At 42.5% G+C, this 14,584-nt stretch overlaps 1 protein-coding gene across 1 annotated transcript; it reads left to right on the forward strand.

The window, feature by feature from the left end:
- The first annotated feature begins 1,325 nt into the window (after positions 1 to 1,325).
- On the forward strand, positions 1,326 to 14,296 carry dcaf12 (DDB1 and CUL4 associated factor 12). The gene is made up of 9 exons (XM_076753747.1): positions 1,326 to 1,718; positions 4,436 to 4,726; positions 5,685 to 5,963; positions 6,487 to 6,547; positions 6,760 to 6,953; positions 8,231 to 8,296; positions 11,467 to 11,629; positions 11,935 to 12,113; positions 12,280 to 14,296. Exons 1-9 carry the CDS (start codon positions 1,659 to 1,661, stop codon positions 12,436 to 12,438), a joined length of 1,452 nt encoding a protein of 483 aa, XP_076609862.1. The 5' UTR covers positions 1,326 to 1,658; the 3' UTR covers positions 12,439 to 14,296.
- The last annotated feature ends 288 nt before the right edge of the window (positions 14,297 to 14,584 follow it).

Raw genomic sequence — 14,584 nt, forward strand, 5'->3', positions numbered from 1 at the left:
GAGGAGAAAGAACACAGCCCTGGGGGGATCCGGTGCTGATGGTCTTAGCGTCGGAGAGGTGTTTCCCCAGCTTCACGCACTGTTTCCTGTCAGACAGGAAGTCTGTGATCCACCTGCAGGTGGAGTCAGGCACGCTCAGCTGGGAGAGCTTCTCCTGAAGCAGAGTTGGGACGATGGTGTTGAAGGCAGAACTGAAATCCACAAACAGGATCCTAGCGTAGGTTCCTGCGGAGTCCAGGTGCTGGAGGATGAAGTGGAGGGCCAAGTTGACTGCATCGTCTACAGACCTGTTGGCTCTGTAGGCAAACTGCAGGGGGTCCAGGAGAGGGTCAGTGATGTCTCTGATGTGTGAGAGCACAAGGCGCTCAAAGGACTTCATGACCACAGAGGTCAGGGCGACGGGTCTGAAGTCATTAAGTCCTGTGGTCCTTGGCTTCTTGGGAACAGGGATGATGGTTGAAGACTTGAAGCAGGCTGGCACGTGACATGTCTCCAGTGAGGTGTTAAAAATGTCTGTGATGATTGTCTGTCCAGGTATTGTCAGTGGTAACTGGAAAGATCCAATGGCGTGGCCTAGTCAGCAGAAAAAAAGACGATTATGCATCAGAATAAAGGCTGTATTTGGTCTGCCTGAGCTCATCAGGGTTAATAAACAGAGGTTTACAAAGTCATGTATAACGTCTGTTTACAGAGCTGAGTTAAGGTCCTACATAGTGCACGGTCATCTGTGTGATTTTAGATTTCCATGTCAATCTTGTCTTTGTGCTCATGCAAATAATGGCCATCCTCAGAAAAATCCCATAAGCCAATGGTCTAGAGAATTTATGGTATTAAGATGATTTCTTCCCTTTAGCCTGAGATTGTCCAGGTGGCTACTAGATGTCCTTACTGTTCACAGTAACCATTATACACATACCAGGAGATGTGACATAAATAACACACCAATAAGATAATATTTAGATATTTATTTATTCATCATAAAACCACTTTTAGGAGAACAAAAACTTTTGATAGCATATGATTTGTTTGTATGTATATATTGCCTGAAATTCCATTAAAACATTAAAAACTTGCCATTATTACATTTATCCCAGGAGAATTGAATCTAGGGCAACTGGACTAGCAGTGAAGAAGCTCCTTTGATGAGAGTCGAAACATTTTCAAATATCTACAACAAAGTCCGGCTGGCCTAGATGTAGCCCTCCTTGGATAACCATGACTGAGAATTTGATCAATGGTCTTACGCAGTTGGCGTGAACGAGCACGCACGACGCTTGCGTTCACGTACGACCTTGTTTTTGTTGATGTTTAATTTGAGTGCGGCTGCGCGCTTCTCAATGCTTTCGCCGTTGCTGACGCGACTCGGCACGAAAAGAAGAGAGTGTGAACCCTCTGGCAGTGGCTAGCGACTCTGTTGAAAGTAAAGAGATTGCACGACGAGAGTGAAGAATTATTTGGGAGCCTACGATAGTAATTCAGCGACAGTCTTAACCAACGAGTAACCAACCTCTCCCGTATGTGATCGCCCTTCCTCCTCGTCGGAGTCGGACGCTGCCAACGAGGGCCAAGGAACTAAATAGCATATCGCCATTATATGATCCAGTATCCAGCGTCACTTTTACCCTCCATGTGGGTGAGGGAACTGTGTGTATCAGATTATGGCGAGAAAAACAGTTAGCAGGAAAAGGAAGGCAGGAGAGCCCAAGGACCAACAACAGGTAGGCGGAAACCGGTGCCGATCCATATAGGCTAGCTAGTCAGTTATTTTAGCATGCTAACTAGCGCTGGGCTAGCCAGATTTAGGTGATATGTCAGAGGAATAAATATTGATGACATTTTTAACAGATCAATCACTATGACACAATAGGACAAAATGCCCCATTTGAAGTTTTGTTTAACCAATAATACATTGTGTTTCTGTTTGAAAATCCATACCCGTTAATGTTAGCATGGCGTTAGCCAACGGCAGTCCGTTGTCAACCGGACAGCAAGGTTGACGTTAGCCAAAGGGGCTAACTATCCCGTCATATTAGGGCTTTTATTTAATTCTAATCTCGATAAAGTATCCTTTTCGGAGGTAGATGACGTTGTCAATCCCTTGTTCCTTTGGGGTATCATGTGTTATCTTCTATTCACCATCCAAAATAGCGTTCATCATCACTGAAAACTGAATTTGCTTTATAGTCGAGAATTATTCGGCATAGTAGCTGTAGGGTAGATAGACGGAGACTCCCAACTGAGTTCGCTCACGGACGCGTAGCCCCAGGTGGTTTAGACGATCTATCCCGCCGGATTATATTTCACGTATTATCAAATATATATACACTGCCCCCTGATTATATTTCACGTATTCGTGTCATTTATAGCATATATTATGTATTGGCACACGTACTATTTCTTAACACCACTCCAGTAAGAATAACACTACTGGATAAAACGACGGCGGAGTATGCCAGTCGAAGCGGCAGTAATGCCAGTAACAGGACGTTCTTGGCCAGTAATAGGACTGGTTTGCTAGTCCGGAGTTGTTGTTCGCTCTTTTCTACACGCATAAATTGTCGGGAGTTATAGAATCTACACGCATAAATGGTCGGGAGTTGTAGAATGGTCCGGAGTTTTCGTTAGCTCTGCGGTACAAGTTAGCAATGTTGTTAACGGAAACGGAAAGAGGATTTATCCACCACTTGTTAAAACGTAACGACAAAGTCAATTCATAGGCTAATGGTCATACTGTAGGTGTATTTGAAACAATATGTCACTAATTATATGTCAAATACACTTGTACGTAACAAAAAACTAACATAAAAAAAGATAACTAGCTCCGTTATATGTCGGTGGGCTCGATAGTCTGGCTAGCGGGAGAGTGCCGACCGGGGATAGTCCCGCGTTGGGGTCGACAATCAGGGAATCAGCTGTAGCTAGCAATTTAGCTAACGTCAACGTTAACATTAGCTGCAACGTTGACTAACAGTTGGCCAGCTAACCTACATACAGACTGACCGTAGGTTGATTCATCCAAGAGCATCAAATTGACCTTTGCTGAATTGGCACACAGCAATCCTAATAAGTGTAAGATCTTTCTTATACAATTACTCCTGAGCCCAGGTGTTCACACCTCAAAGTATGCCTTGACTCTAAACCAGGTTGGCAGTATCACTAGATTAGCATTTAAATATTGTACCGTCTACCTTTACTGCACTGTTTGTCAACAATGTCAAGGCATGTCTCGTGTATGTGGGGTCACTATCACTCACCAGTGGAATTTAACAGTTATTTTTCAGTCTGTTAGTCAGTATCAAAGATCCAGGGAATATCAACACTTAGTTTTTTGTTCTCCTCTGGCCCAGGACTGTTGCGGGGTATGAAGAATAAGGCTTGGGTTGGACAATTAATGATCAAGAATAGTATTTGTAAATTATTGTCATGTGAATTCTGCTGGTAGTTTTTCTATAAGCAATCAAAATAGTAAGAACATGCATGTAACAGCTTTTTGATATTTCTTTTAAGTAGTAGGTGCCTCACTCAACAGTGCTTAGCAACTGGTGTGCACTTGTGCTTGAGGGAGTGTTCTGGGACACATCTGATGATGTCACTCTAGTACAGGACTAGCTTTTATGCCAATCCCTGTGTCATCTCTTTGATTTGTAGGGATTCCAGATGATATAATTTTATCATTTGACAAATTGCAATTCTTTTGTGTTGTGTTCTTATATATATGTGAAACCAAGACATTTAGAAGCTGTGCTGTGAACTGAGATTGAAAATTTTGAAGTGTGAATAGGACACCTAGCTAGGTGTGTGTGTGTGTGTGTGTGTGTGTGTGTGTGAGTGTGTGAGTGTGTGAGTAAGTGAGTGAGTGAGTGAGTGAGTGAAGGATATCTTGTTGTGTTCCTGACCAGCAGCAATGCTGACTGCATTGGTTCTGGATAGTTTTATGAGGTCTGCTAACAATAGGTGTAGTCTGCAACGCCATTACAGACAGCTAATAATACCAGGCTACCTGACCGACATGTTGTTGTATCAAATTCAGTGCTTTTGTGTGCACTCGGCCTGTATTAACCTAGCACGATGAAGTGTTAATGATGGTGTGCATGTGTGTGTTTTGTTGTAATACTCCCATGATCCACTAAAGCTCTTAAATCTGTATCAGCGAGCTACAGAGATGTATCCACAGTCTGGGGGATGGGAAAGGCTCAGCACAGACAGTTCGTGACATTGACGAAAAACAAAAAAGTGGGATGTAATTAGATCATGTTATTTTAAGTCTTATTTAATGTTTTATTCATATCATGAGTTAACTCCATTGTAAGCTGACCTCTCCAGAATTACACGTAAAGCGTAGTTAGTGACTGAAACATTTTGGATGTGACAAAAGTCATGTGCTTCTCCCACAGAAAATCTTTGGCCTTGACCTTTTTCCCCTCTCTTTCCTCAGCTGGGCTGGTGTCAGGCACCACACAAGCGGAGCCGTGTTTCTTGTTCATCACGTCATGCCCAGCAGTGGTGGTGCAGTCGGCGCTCAGTGGTATGTGCCCTTCGGGGGCGGGAGTTCAGGCCTCAGCAGCAGCATGAGCTGCGGCTCCAGCGGAGCCTGCGGGGCTTTGCGGCCGGCAGGCTCCCTGGCATCCTCAAAGAGAGGGAGTTCTCACTGGGGCGACTCAACAAGGTGTTTGCTTCACAGTGGCTCAACCACAGGCAGGTGGTGTGTGGGACCAAGTGCAACACGGTGAGATGTCATTTTGTTACTGACCTGTGGTTATTGGCTAGACATTCCCATATTTTTCAGCACTTGATGTTAATCTGCAAGTACTATCACTTAATCAGTAAGATTGCATGCTCTTAAATAATGTATTGACAGAGAAAGGCAATGCTTAGATTATTGCTACTGTCGTGTAAATGTCACATCAGGTTGTGTGCCTAAAGGTTGATATCAGAGTAATTATAATGCAAGTAATCAGCTGTCAGTCTTTCTAATTACTTTGTTGTAATGATTCAGTTGTGTGTCACAAAGGTCAGTTGGGTTTCACAGGAAGTCTGTTAAAGGAGGTGGTATATTTCCTGGGTGGCCTTTGCAGTGTGATGTAGTGACTCCTCAAGTTTGTCTAAATCTTAATGAGATTAATGTTGTAAAATGAAAAATTACAAGTTTTTCAGGCAAGATGTTGCGCCTCCTCTGTTAAACAATTTGTGAACCAAAAGTAAGGCAGTGCAGTTGGGATAAAAGGCTGAAGTCAGGGGAAATATTTTTGAGGTGCCAAATATATACATGACAAAATTTCCAGGTGCAGATAAGAGTTTCCTGTGTGGTGGCCCCTCCATTCCTGTGTATCGTTGATGATGTAGTCCTGCAAGGGTGACAGCATTACATTATATGCATTACTGCCTCAAGTGAAGGAGTTTGAGTGTCTTCAGATTATTTAATGGTAGGATTGAGGATAAAATCACACCCCCCAGTTGAACATTTTTGTACCTTCAAGATACAGTCAGTCAGATCATTTATTGTCCTTAAAAAGAACCATGTTGAACTCTCTATCATTATATCATCATACATTCTGGTAATATCCATGATTTTGTTTCCTCTATGTTTCCATGTGGTGAATATTGTAAGCCCAGGTGTTTTAATCAGATCACTGGACACACACACACACACTAACACCTGAATAATTCTGCCTCCTGACCTGCAGCTTTTTGTAGCTGATGTTCTGACGGGACAGATAACACGCATTCCCATGCTGAAGGACAGGGAGTGTCACGGTGGAGGCTCTGGGGTGGTGGGTGCAGTGGTGGCAGGGCGGCATTACCACTCCACCGCAGGCTCTCGTTCCCGGATGGACCAGCAGGGCTGCGGGATCCACGCTATTGAACTCAACCCCTCTAGAACGCTGCTAGCTACTGGAGGAGACAACCCCAACAGCCTGGCCATCTACCAGCTGCCCACACTGGACCCGGTTTGTGTTGGCGATGTAAGTGGCTTGGTTGGCATCTTCAGTCAGTTTGTGAATGAGATGTTTGTTAGTATGTTGATGAGCAGTCCAAGTGGTTTATGGCCAGCAATGGGGCTTTCGAGAAAGCAATGTTAGTTGGCTGAGGAGTGAAATATCTCCACTATTGCTCTTATAATTACTAAGAATGTGCAAAAAGTTGCAATAGTCCAGCGGTTTTCACAGCAAGATAACAAAACACTAGTGATTAATTCCCATCAGCCTCAGCTTAAGCCTGCTTCCAGACCTCTTACTCACTGCCCTCAACTCCAGTTTGTTCAGTAATTCAAATAGGCCTGGTGTTGTGTTCACTGATAGCTAGCTGGGTGACCCAGTTATATTCACCAAAAATTGTGACAAAAACATGGATGATATGGATACAGCTACATAGTTTGTTCATTTTGCCCAGCCTCTGTTTAGCATTAGCTGTTAGGAAATCAACCTGAGACACATGTGGTTGTGTCGAGTTGTCTTGATTTTTACATCGTAGCTATTTGTTTTTCAGGATGGTCACAACGACTGGATCTTCTCCATAGCCTGGATCAGTGACAACATGGCAGTTTCTGGTGAGTTGTCTATTAACTGAGCTGTATGAATGAACACTGCTTTGTGAGCATCGGGCAGTGAGCGGTTCATGTCTGCACAATTCTTTTTTCTGAGTCCAAGTCAGTGCCCTCTGTATACTATGATGGCAATCCTGACTCTATTTTTCATGTTTGTATGCAGGTAGTAGAAACAGTCTGTAATCTAGATACTTCTCGTGTGTTGAAATTCCCAGGATCCAGAGATGGCTCCATGGGCCTGTGGGAGGTGACGGAGGAAGTAATGAGCCAGGCAGAGCGCAGTCAGAACGAGGAGTCTGTACCCTCCTACGCACACATCTCTCACCGTGCCCTCAAGGACATCCCAAAGGAGTACACCAACCCATACAACTGCAAAGTCCGTGCTCTGGCCTTCAACAACAACCATAAAGTAAGGTTCATCCTAACTTGGGCTGTCAGGATTGGCCAAGACTTATAGGTTTGAACCATTCAAATATGTGTTTTTGCACATTATGTCCATAAGAGGGCAAACCAATACAATGAGTCACAGACTGCTTGGTTATTATGTCAATATAAATATGTCCTTTAAAATATACCCATAGCTACAGATTACAAAATAAACAGTTTAAATAATGTGCTATAAAACAGCGTGTACAGCCTAAACATTTTCACATCTGACTCAGGAAATCTTTTCACTGGACATTATAACTGGAGGGATATATCGAACTTCACAGGGTCATTACTGGACAACAGAAACTCAGATTTTGTGACTCCTATCCATCATGCACTGCATTCAGTCAAGCGGCCCAGGCTGCCACCGTGGTGCTGCTTTTTCCCCCATGATTGAATTTTAGTTACCATCATTGAATGTCTGGATTTTTTATAATTTGACTATATGTTTGAATTAAGAATATTCGTTGACAGCCCTTATTCTGACATGACTGAAACCATGTGTTTGTGCTGATGAAATATTTCGACTTAATATATTGGCATTTTTTAGGGAAAACAAAGGATATGAGACAGAGATCATTTGAGCCTGGGAATCAGGGTTAACGATTAATTGTCTGTGTAGGAGATCAGGGTAGCCCATTTCTGTACTCTATGCGATTCGCTGTTGCTGTTACCACTCTGTTTGGTTATATGAGAATACGTTGAGCTTTGCTTTAAGTAGTAACACATTCATAAGAATTACTCACCTCCACTTGCGTTCATTCCTTGTGCAGTGACCTGTTTGTTGCACACACACTAACACACCAAGTTAAGCGAATGTAGTCATGTATGACAAATGTTAACACCTCACTGAACTAGCAACAAACGGAAGCTGTGTATTTACCCATGTTCAATGTTTGAAGCATACTGAGCATGCAGATGGACAGCAGAGGAGTGAGTTTTGCTGCAGGAAAGATCTGAAATTTTTTCGGGATGTTTTTATGCTGTGAAAGTGGGTCACCAGAGGGATCTGTTGCAGCCAGCATTCAAGCTAACCAGAGAAGTGGTCTATGAAAAGAGACAACTGACAACTTTGCAACGTCTTTTCAAGCCTACAGGGGAAAAGTATTTGATGTGAAAAATACTGACATTGAGGATAATTTGCTAAATTCTTGCAAAATGTTGATTGGCGGTGCCTGGCGTCCCTTAGTTCTGCCTCCATGCACCTCAGCTCCAGTTACTTACGTCTCTCATCCCATCTTGTTTTTCTCTTTTCAGGAACTTGGTGCTGTGTCATTGGACGGCTATTTCCACCTCTGGAAAGCTGAGCACAACTTGTGCAAGGTAAATCACAGTGCATAGGTTGACTAATAGTCATATGGAACGCATTTCCTCTTCATATACACCAAATGTCCACTTTATTTGGTACACCTGCACAATCTAATGCAAACCACTGTCCTGCCATAACGTCTAATTATATGAGGCATGTAATGTTCAGTGTTGTATTACACTGCATTACATTGAACAATGAAAGAGAAGGCAGCTAACAATGACACAAGGCCTAACAAGCAGCGGCTCTTTCCTTATGCCAGCACCACACCCCGGTGCACTCTGATCATGGGTGATTCCACGATGTGGGACATATGCAGCAGATTGGTACTAGCATACCATCTTGCCACACGACAATCTTTGAATTAAAGAAGGAGCTTTCCAGCACCAGGCGACCAATCAAATTATTCTGCATGTGGGCAAAAATGACATTTGCGGAGAGGACCCAGAAATCCTAACAAAAAGGACTTCAGTGGGCCTCTTCCCAAGCTACAGCCTCCTCCACCTCCTCCCGACCATGATGACAGATCATCAAACACCTCTCCGCAAGTGGAGTCACAGCATACAGGTGGCACAGAGCAACCACAGTCTCCACAATTGGAGAACATGACTCAAGCTGAGTTTCTGACACTAGACAAGAGTCACGATGACCTGCATAGTCAACAAAGTGCAGTGCAGTTGTCTGACTCATCCCTGTCATCCTTCACTGTCTTGATCTCAACATCATCCCCGTCACAGGGTTTCTGAGGGGACAATGGAGGAATTGGTGTGTGCTGGGTCTAAACTCTCAGTCTCCATCTTGGCCAGCCCACAAGTCTTAACTGAAACTGCAGGGCGCCTCCTCCTTCTGTCCCTGTACCCCTGCTCGTTTGGAAAAATCTCTTAGGCAACTTCAGTATCGTCATCAGCAGGCTCGTGCTTCAGCTCCGCCGGCAGCACAGAGCGCCAAATGTTTATTGAGTGCTATTGATAGCAGCAGCAAGGTACACTGTTGCACCGTGATCTCAGGGTCCCTGTGATAGTAGAGATGGTCCTCAGTCTAATGTGTTGCCTGTATCATGACAAGCTCAGAGTGCCCCAGGAGCTGTCCGACTTTTTTAAAACAATTTTTATTTTGTATAAACTACTGAACAGTTACTTAATGGCTCATTGCTGTCAGGCACTTTCTCAGAGTCTCTAAAATATCTGTCACTAAGCCACTCTTAAAAAAGAGAACTCTGGATTCTCTCAAATCTTCTTTGACAAATTTCAGTCAGGCGTCTGACCTCACCACGGTACTGACACAGCTCTTTTTAAACCATCTACAGCTGAATACTGATTCAGGTAAAATGTCAGCTTTGGTTTTACTAGATATCAGTACAGTATTTGACATTATAATACTGCAGGGTGGGCTGAAGCATTCTGTAGAACCTTCCAGAGACCTTCATTCAGGTCTTATTTAGAAGGACCGAGTTACTCTGGCACTTATAAATCAGATGGAGTGGCTGTGGATGAGGAATACCCCAGGGGATCAGTTCTCGGACCTCTCCTCTTTAATCTGTCATCTTGGTCCGTCACCAGATGACTTCTGCCCAATAAACTCAGTGTCATTGTTTAGAGCAGATAAATAATGGGATGAGCCGATATTTTCTTCAGTTAAAAAAGGACAAAGCACAGATTGTTGTGTTTGGCAACAAAGAGAAGAGAATTTCTATTAATAAACGGCTCAATTCCAAAAACCAAAGACCAGGTTTGCTTTTATTTCCATTAGGGTGGACTACTGTAATGGTCTCTGAAGTGGTCTTCCCAAAAAGACCATTAAACAGCCCCAGCCCATTCAGAATGCTGCTGCTACAGTTTTCTAAAATCTTTACACTGGCTTCCAGTTAGAGAACAGAAGTGCGGCTAATATTCTCCAAGTCAGTGAATTGAGTTAGGCCCTTAATGAATAGAAACTGGACTCAGGTCAGCTACTACAGCCAAGAGTCCAAACTAAACACGGTGCATTCAGCTGTTATGCTGCATGCAGCTGGAACAAACAGCCACCTGTAGTCATTTTTAAATTCAGGCTAAAAACATTCTTCTATTCATGTGCATATGATTGAGCTCTAAAACCTGCTTTCTGTTCCTGCTGTATTTTAGTTTTGAAAGCAGAAATGATGTCTCGGGCTTATGTCTGAGCTCTGTTGGCGGGCCTTTGTTCTGTGGTTCTGTATTTGTTGTTCCAAAAGAGATAAACACACAATTGAGGCTACTTCCACTAGTTTTTATACTCTATTCTAGGTATTTTCTTTTTATATTACTTACCTTTTTAATTCTCTTTTGAATTTTTTATGCTTTGTGCTGTCTTTTAATTTTATTATTATGGATGTTCCTTTTGCTTTCATTTATGTAAAGCACAACTGCCCCGTGTATGAAATGTGCTCTGTACATAAACTTGCTGTTGCTATAGCTTGCTGCAAGGTGGATTCAAACATCTTTACAGTATTGTTTCATGAGATCAGCTTCCCACCAAAATATTAAATATGCCTCTGATATTCTTATATTTTCTTACACTTTTCTCATTTAATGGAGCTTCACAGTGGAGTTCTCCTGGATACCCTTTGAACTTGACAGACATGCACACTCACACTTGTGTGACTTCAAACAATACGAAGAAGAAATGACTCTTCTTGACATAATTTCTTCAGTGGTCCCTTACTTGGGTCCCATTTATACCATGGTCTGGATGAATACTCTATTCTGACTGGCTGCAGGCTAATTCCTGATAATAGACACCTACTAAGTATTCCCAGTGAAACTGTCTATTCACTATTCTAAAGTAATGCTCTGGCTGCGTAGTATTGGCCTGTATCTAAAATTGAACCACCATAGCAACAGGGATAAAGTCAAAGCGTCCATCCATAGTTTATTAAAAAACACCCCTCATGGGATGGTCATGATTTTTGCAGGTATTAGTCAAACCCTTTCAAAAATTTCCAGGGAAAATTAGTTGTGGCGAGTGAAAAACATTTGTTTTTGATTGCAAAAGGCATGAAAATATGAATTATTGGTCTTTGTTTTTGTTTTTTTTCTTTGGCAAGCAGGATAATTCCCTTCAAGGTGTCCATTATCAGAAATTAATGGCAGACGGGAAGGCCAGAACCATCAGACTCATAACGTCAGGCATTATCCCCCACTGAACAGTGTATGGTGTTTCTCTACAGATACTGTCCACCAAGCTGCCTCACTGCAAAGAGAATGTGTGTCTGGCATATGGACAGGACTGGTCGGTCTACGCTGTTGGTTCTCAGGCCCATGTTTCCTTTCTGGATCCACGGCAGCCTACACACAGCATCAAGTCCGTCAATTCCAGAGAGAGAGGAAGTGGTAAGTGATCTGTAAACTTCTACAAGAAGCTAATGGGACAGGCTTAAACTACTTTCTGAAAATGTTTCCTGTACTTTTTGTAGTTCGCTTAAAGAAATCATGTAATAAGCCTTATTTTAACAGCATAACAGCTGTGGCTGTAATTTTTCTGTTTGTAAAATATGGTTCAGGGCCCTGTGTGGGGCGGACGGTGATCTTAAAACTCACAAAGGACCCAGCTTTTAAGTTAGAAAGCACAAACCAGCAGGGAGGGTTGATGTTTCCTTTTGAGTACTTTGCCTGAAGACATCTGTGTGTGCGTGCAGGGATCCGATCAGTGAGTTTCTATGAGCACATTGTGACAGTGGGCACCGGCCAAGGTTCTCTTCTCTTCTACGACATCCGGGCCCAGAGGTTCCTGGAGAATCTTTTGAATCCAGCCGGGGGGTACCGGAAGTGCCCAGGAGATGGCATCCTTAAGCTTACTACAGGGAAAGGCTGGCTGGTACACAGTTTTTCTTCTTCTTCTCTGTTTGTCGTCCTTGTTTGAAAGATGGGGTTGTTTTGACACAAATGTTCTAGCATTGTAGTTACAGATTACTTGCATTTCCATAACTTTCCCTTTCTTCTCTCTCTCTCTCTCCCGCTGTCCGACTCTTCTTCGCTTTCAGAATCATGATGAGACGTGGAGGAGTTACTTCTCTGACATTCATTCCTTCCCCAACGCGGTGTACACCCACTGCTACGACGACTCTGGCACCAAGCTGTTTGTAGCAGGTGGACCACTCTGTTCGGGCCTGCATGGCAACTACGCAGGACTGTGGAGCTAGCCTCTCTATCACTACACCCTCGTCCACATTTTTTCTTTACCAGTCCCTCCGTCCCTCTCCCTCTTCAGCTCTGTTGACATCACTGTCTTCGGTATGACTCTTGTTCATTCAGTTGTCTCTGTTTTGCTCACACGTGGACTCAGGAGCATGATCTTGCCCCCACAGTATCACAGCTTTCAATATTATTGTTGTGTATGTTTGTGTCTCCCATCACACTATCCCTTCTCCTCTAATTATTCCTTTGCTCCCTCCACCTCAGCTACTCAGTTTTTTTTATATTAAAATGTACAAACTATTAATAAGTAATTTTCTCAAGAGCTGCAACGTCTGCCACTAAGGAACTGAATTTTGAGAAACATAAACAATAAAATAATACATTTTTTCATCATCATTTAAAACATATACATCCAACCCACAGGGAGTAGGCTATGGTCTTTTGCTGGCTTGTTTTTCTATGTAAGGATAGTGTTTACCGCTGCTTCCTCTGTGATAAATGACAGTGTCTTTGTGAAATACCTGTGGAGTTTTCTCCCAAAAATCCCTTTTCATTCTCTCACTGAAATGGACGGCAATAAAAAGAGAGGGAGAGAGGAAGAAGGACTGAAGAGACAATGCATTTTGAAGGACTGAGCCGGACTGCAGTTTGACGTTTGATAGAGAATATTTACTGGTTGGAACAGCCCATCCTGTCCCGCAATAATCAAAAAGAACGCCTCTCTTCTCCTGTCGGAAGTAAAATGAAGAAGCCAATCATTATGGGACATGGTGTTCATATTTTTCTCACAGAGACGATGTAAAGGAGAAACATTAAGATATGCTAAATGCAGTGTTGTTCTGCTATGAATTAATCCCAACAAAGGCGTATTTTATTTTTGGACTCTGTGTGATTTGACAGGCATACCCCTGCTGATATTCTAATTAGCTTTATTTGTATTTATTTTCCCCTTTTCTCTGTCACCTTGGTTCCATTGGTCGGGAGTGTTTTATAGCTGCTTCTTTTGAAGGACATGTTGGTCTTTTTGCCCTTTGCCCACGTTCCTGTTCTCTTTGGCCAGAATGCTTTCAGCAGATTTGAACATCAAATCCTGATCTGGAACCATTCTGGCGTTGCTAGAGAATTTACCCGAAGCAAGTAAAGTGTCATCACATATGATGATTGATTGAGGAACCTTTAATGAACGGATTGAATCCTCCCTCTTTGATTCTGGGACTCCTCCACGGGAACAAGGGAGAAGATCTGTAGTCGCTTACTTTGATCTTCTCAACCATCCAACCAGAATGATGCAAGGAGAACTAACGAGAATTTTTGGACTCTACCCTGGAGTGTGAAGCTGAAAGCACATAAATTTGTTATCACAGTTGTAAAACTTTGTCTTTTTTTCTCCTTTTTGTTGTACCAAGGACCGAGTGACTGCTCTTTTCCTTGCTTGGCAGAACCAGGGTAGGCTTGAGTTGCATTTTTGCCTTCCTTGAGTCTTTCTGTGAAAGACTACCACAGGTGATCATAGTTTTCCTTTTCTACAGTTTTCATGATAATGACAGATTGAAAAGAGAAACCCCAATTACGACCACAAATTGAACAAATAACCAACACTTTTAAAGTGTATTTTATATATAAATGTGTATATGTATGTGTAAAATACATAGGGACAATTGCATACATTTTTATGTATATGTCTGAGGAAGTGTGTGGATTGATCTGTCTACTTGGTGATGCCCTGTTTTTTTTATACATGCCTCATGAATGTTTTTACAAATGACTGAATCTGAGGATATTGTAAGATATAAACACCTGAAAAAAAAAACAAGCTATGAAATCTTTAAAAAGAGTAAATAATAAAAATAAAATGTATACTGATGTAACGTTTCTTCTTTTTTTCATGTGTGCCATAATTGGCCCTAATTAAAATGGGTCACTGTTCATTTAAATGTTGGCATTAGTGAAATGTGGAGGTGGTAGCGTCCAGGACAAAAAGGTCTCAGCAGTAAAACACCCTGCGTTCAGATCACACACTATAGACACGAAGTAGATGTGTGCACCTTCAATAAGCACAACGGAGAAAAAAAGCAAAGAGGATTCAAGCATAAAGTTGAGCGTCAATCCCACTTTAAACGACGTGAGTTTGACAGAGAGCGCTGGAGGTGA

This window comes from Chaetodon auriga, chromosome 2 (genome assembly GCF_051107435.1).
Source record: "Chaetodon auriga isolate fChaAug3 chromosome 2, fChaAug3.hap1, whole genome shotgun sequence".
Lineage (NCBI taxonomy): Eukaryota > Metazoa > Chordata > Actinopteri > Chaetodontiformes > Chaetodontidae > Chaetodon > Chaetodon auriga.

Excerpts from the sequence above, each read along its gene's own strand:
- dcaf12 (XM_076753747.1), top strand. The coding sequence starts at position 1,659 with ATGGCGAGAAAAACAGTTAGCAGGAAAAGGAAGGCAGGAGAGCCCAAG. Across the intron at positions 4,727-5,684 it reads GTGGGACCAAGTGCAACACG|CTTTTTGTAGCTGATGTTCT; the intron begins GTGAGATGTCAT and ends CCTGACCTGCAG. Across the intron at positions 11,630-11,934 it reads TTCCAGAGAGAGAGGAAGTG|GGATCCGATCAGTGAGTTTC; the intron begins GTAAGTGATCTG and ends GTGTGCGTGCAG.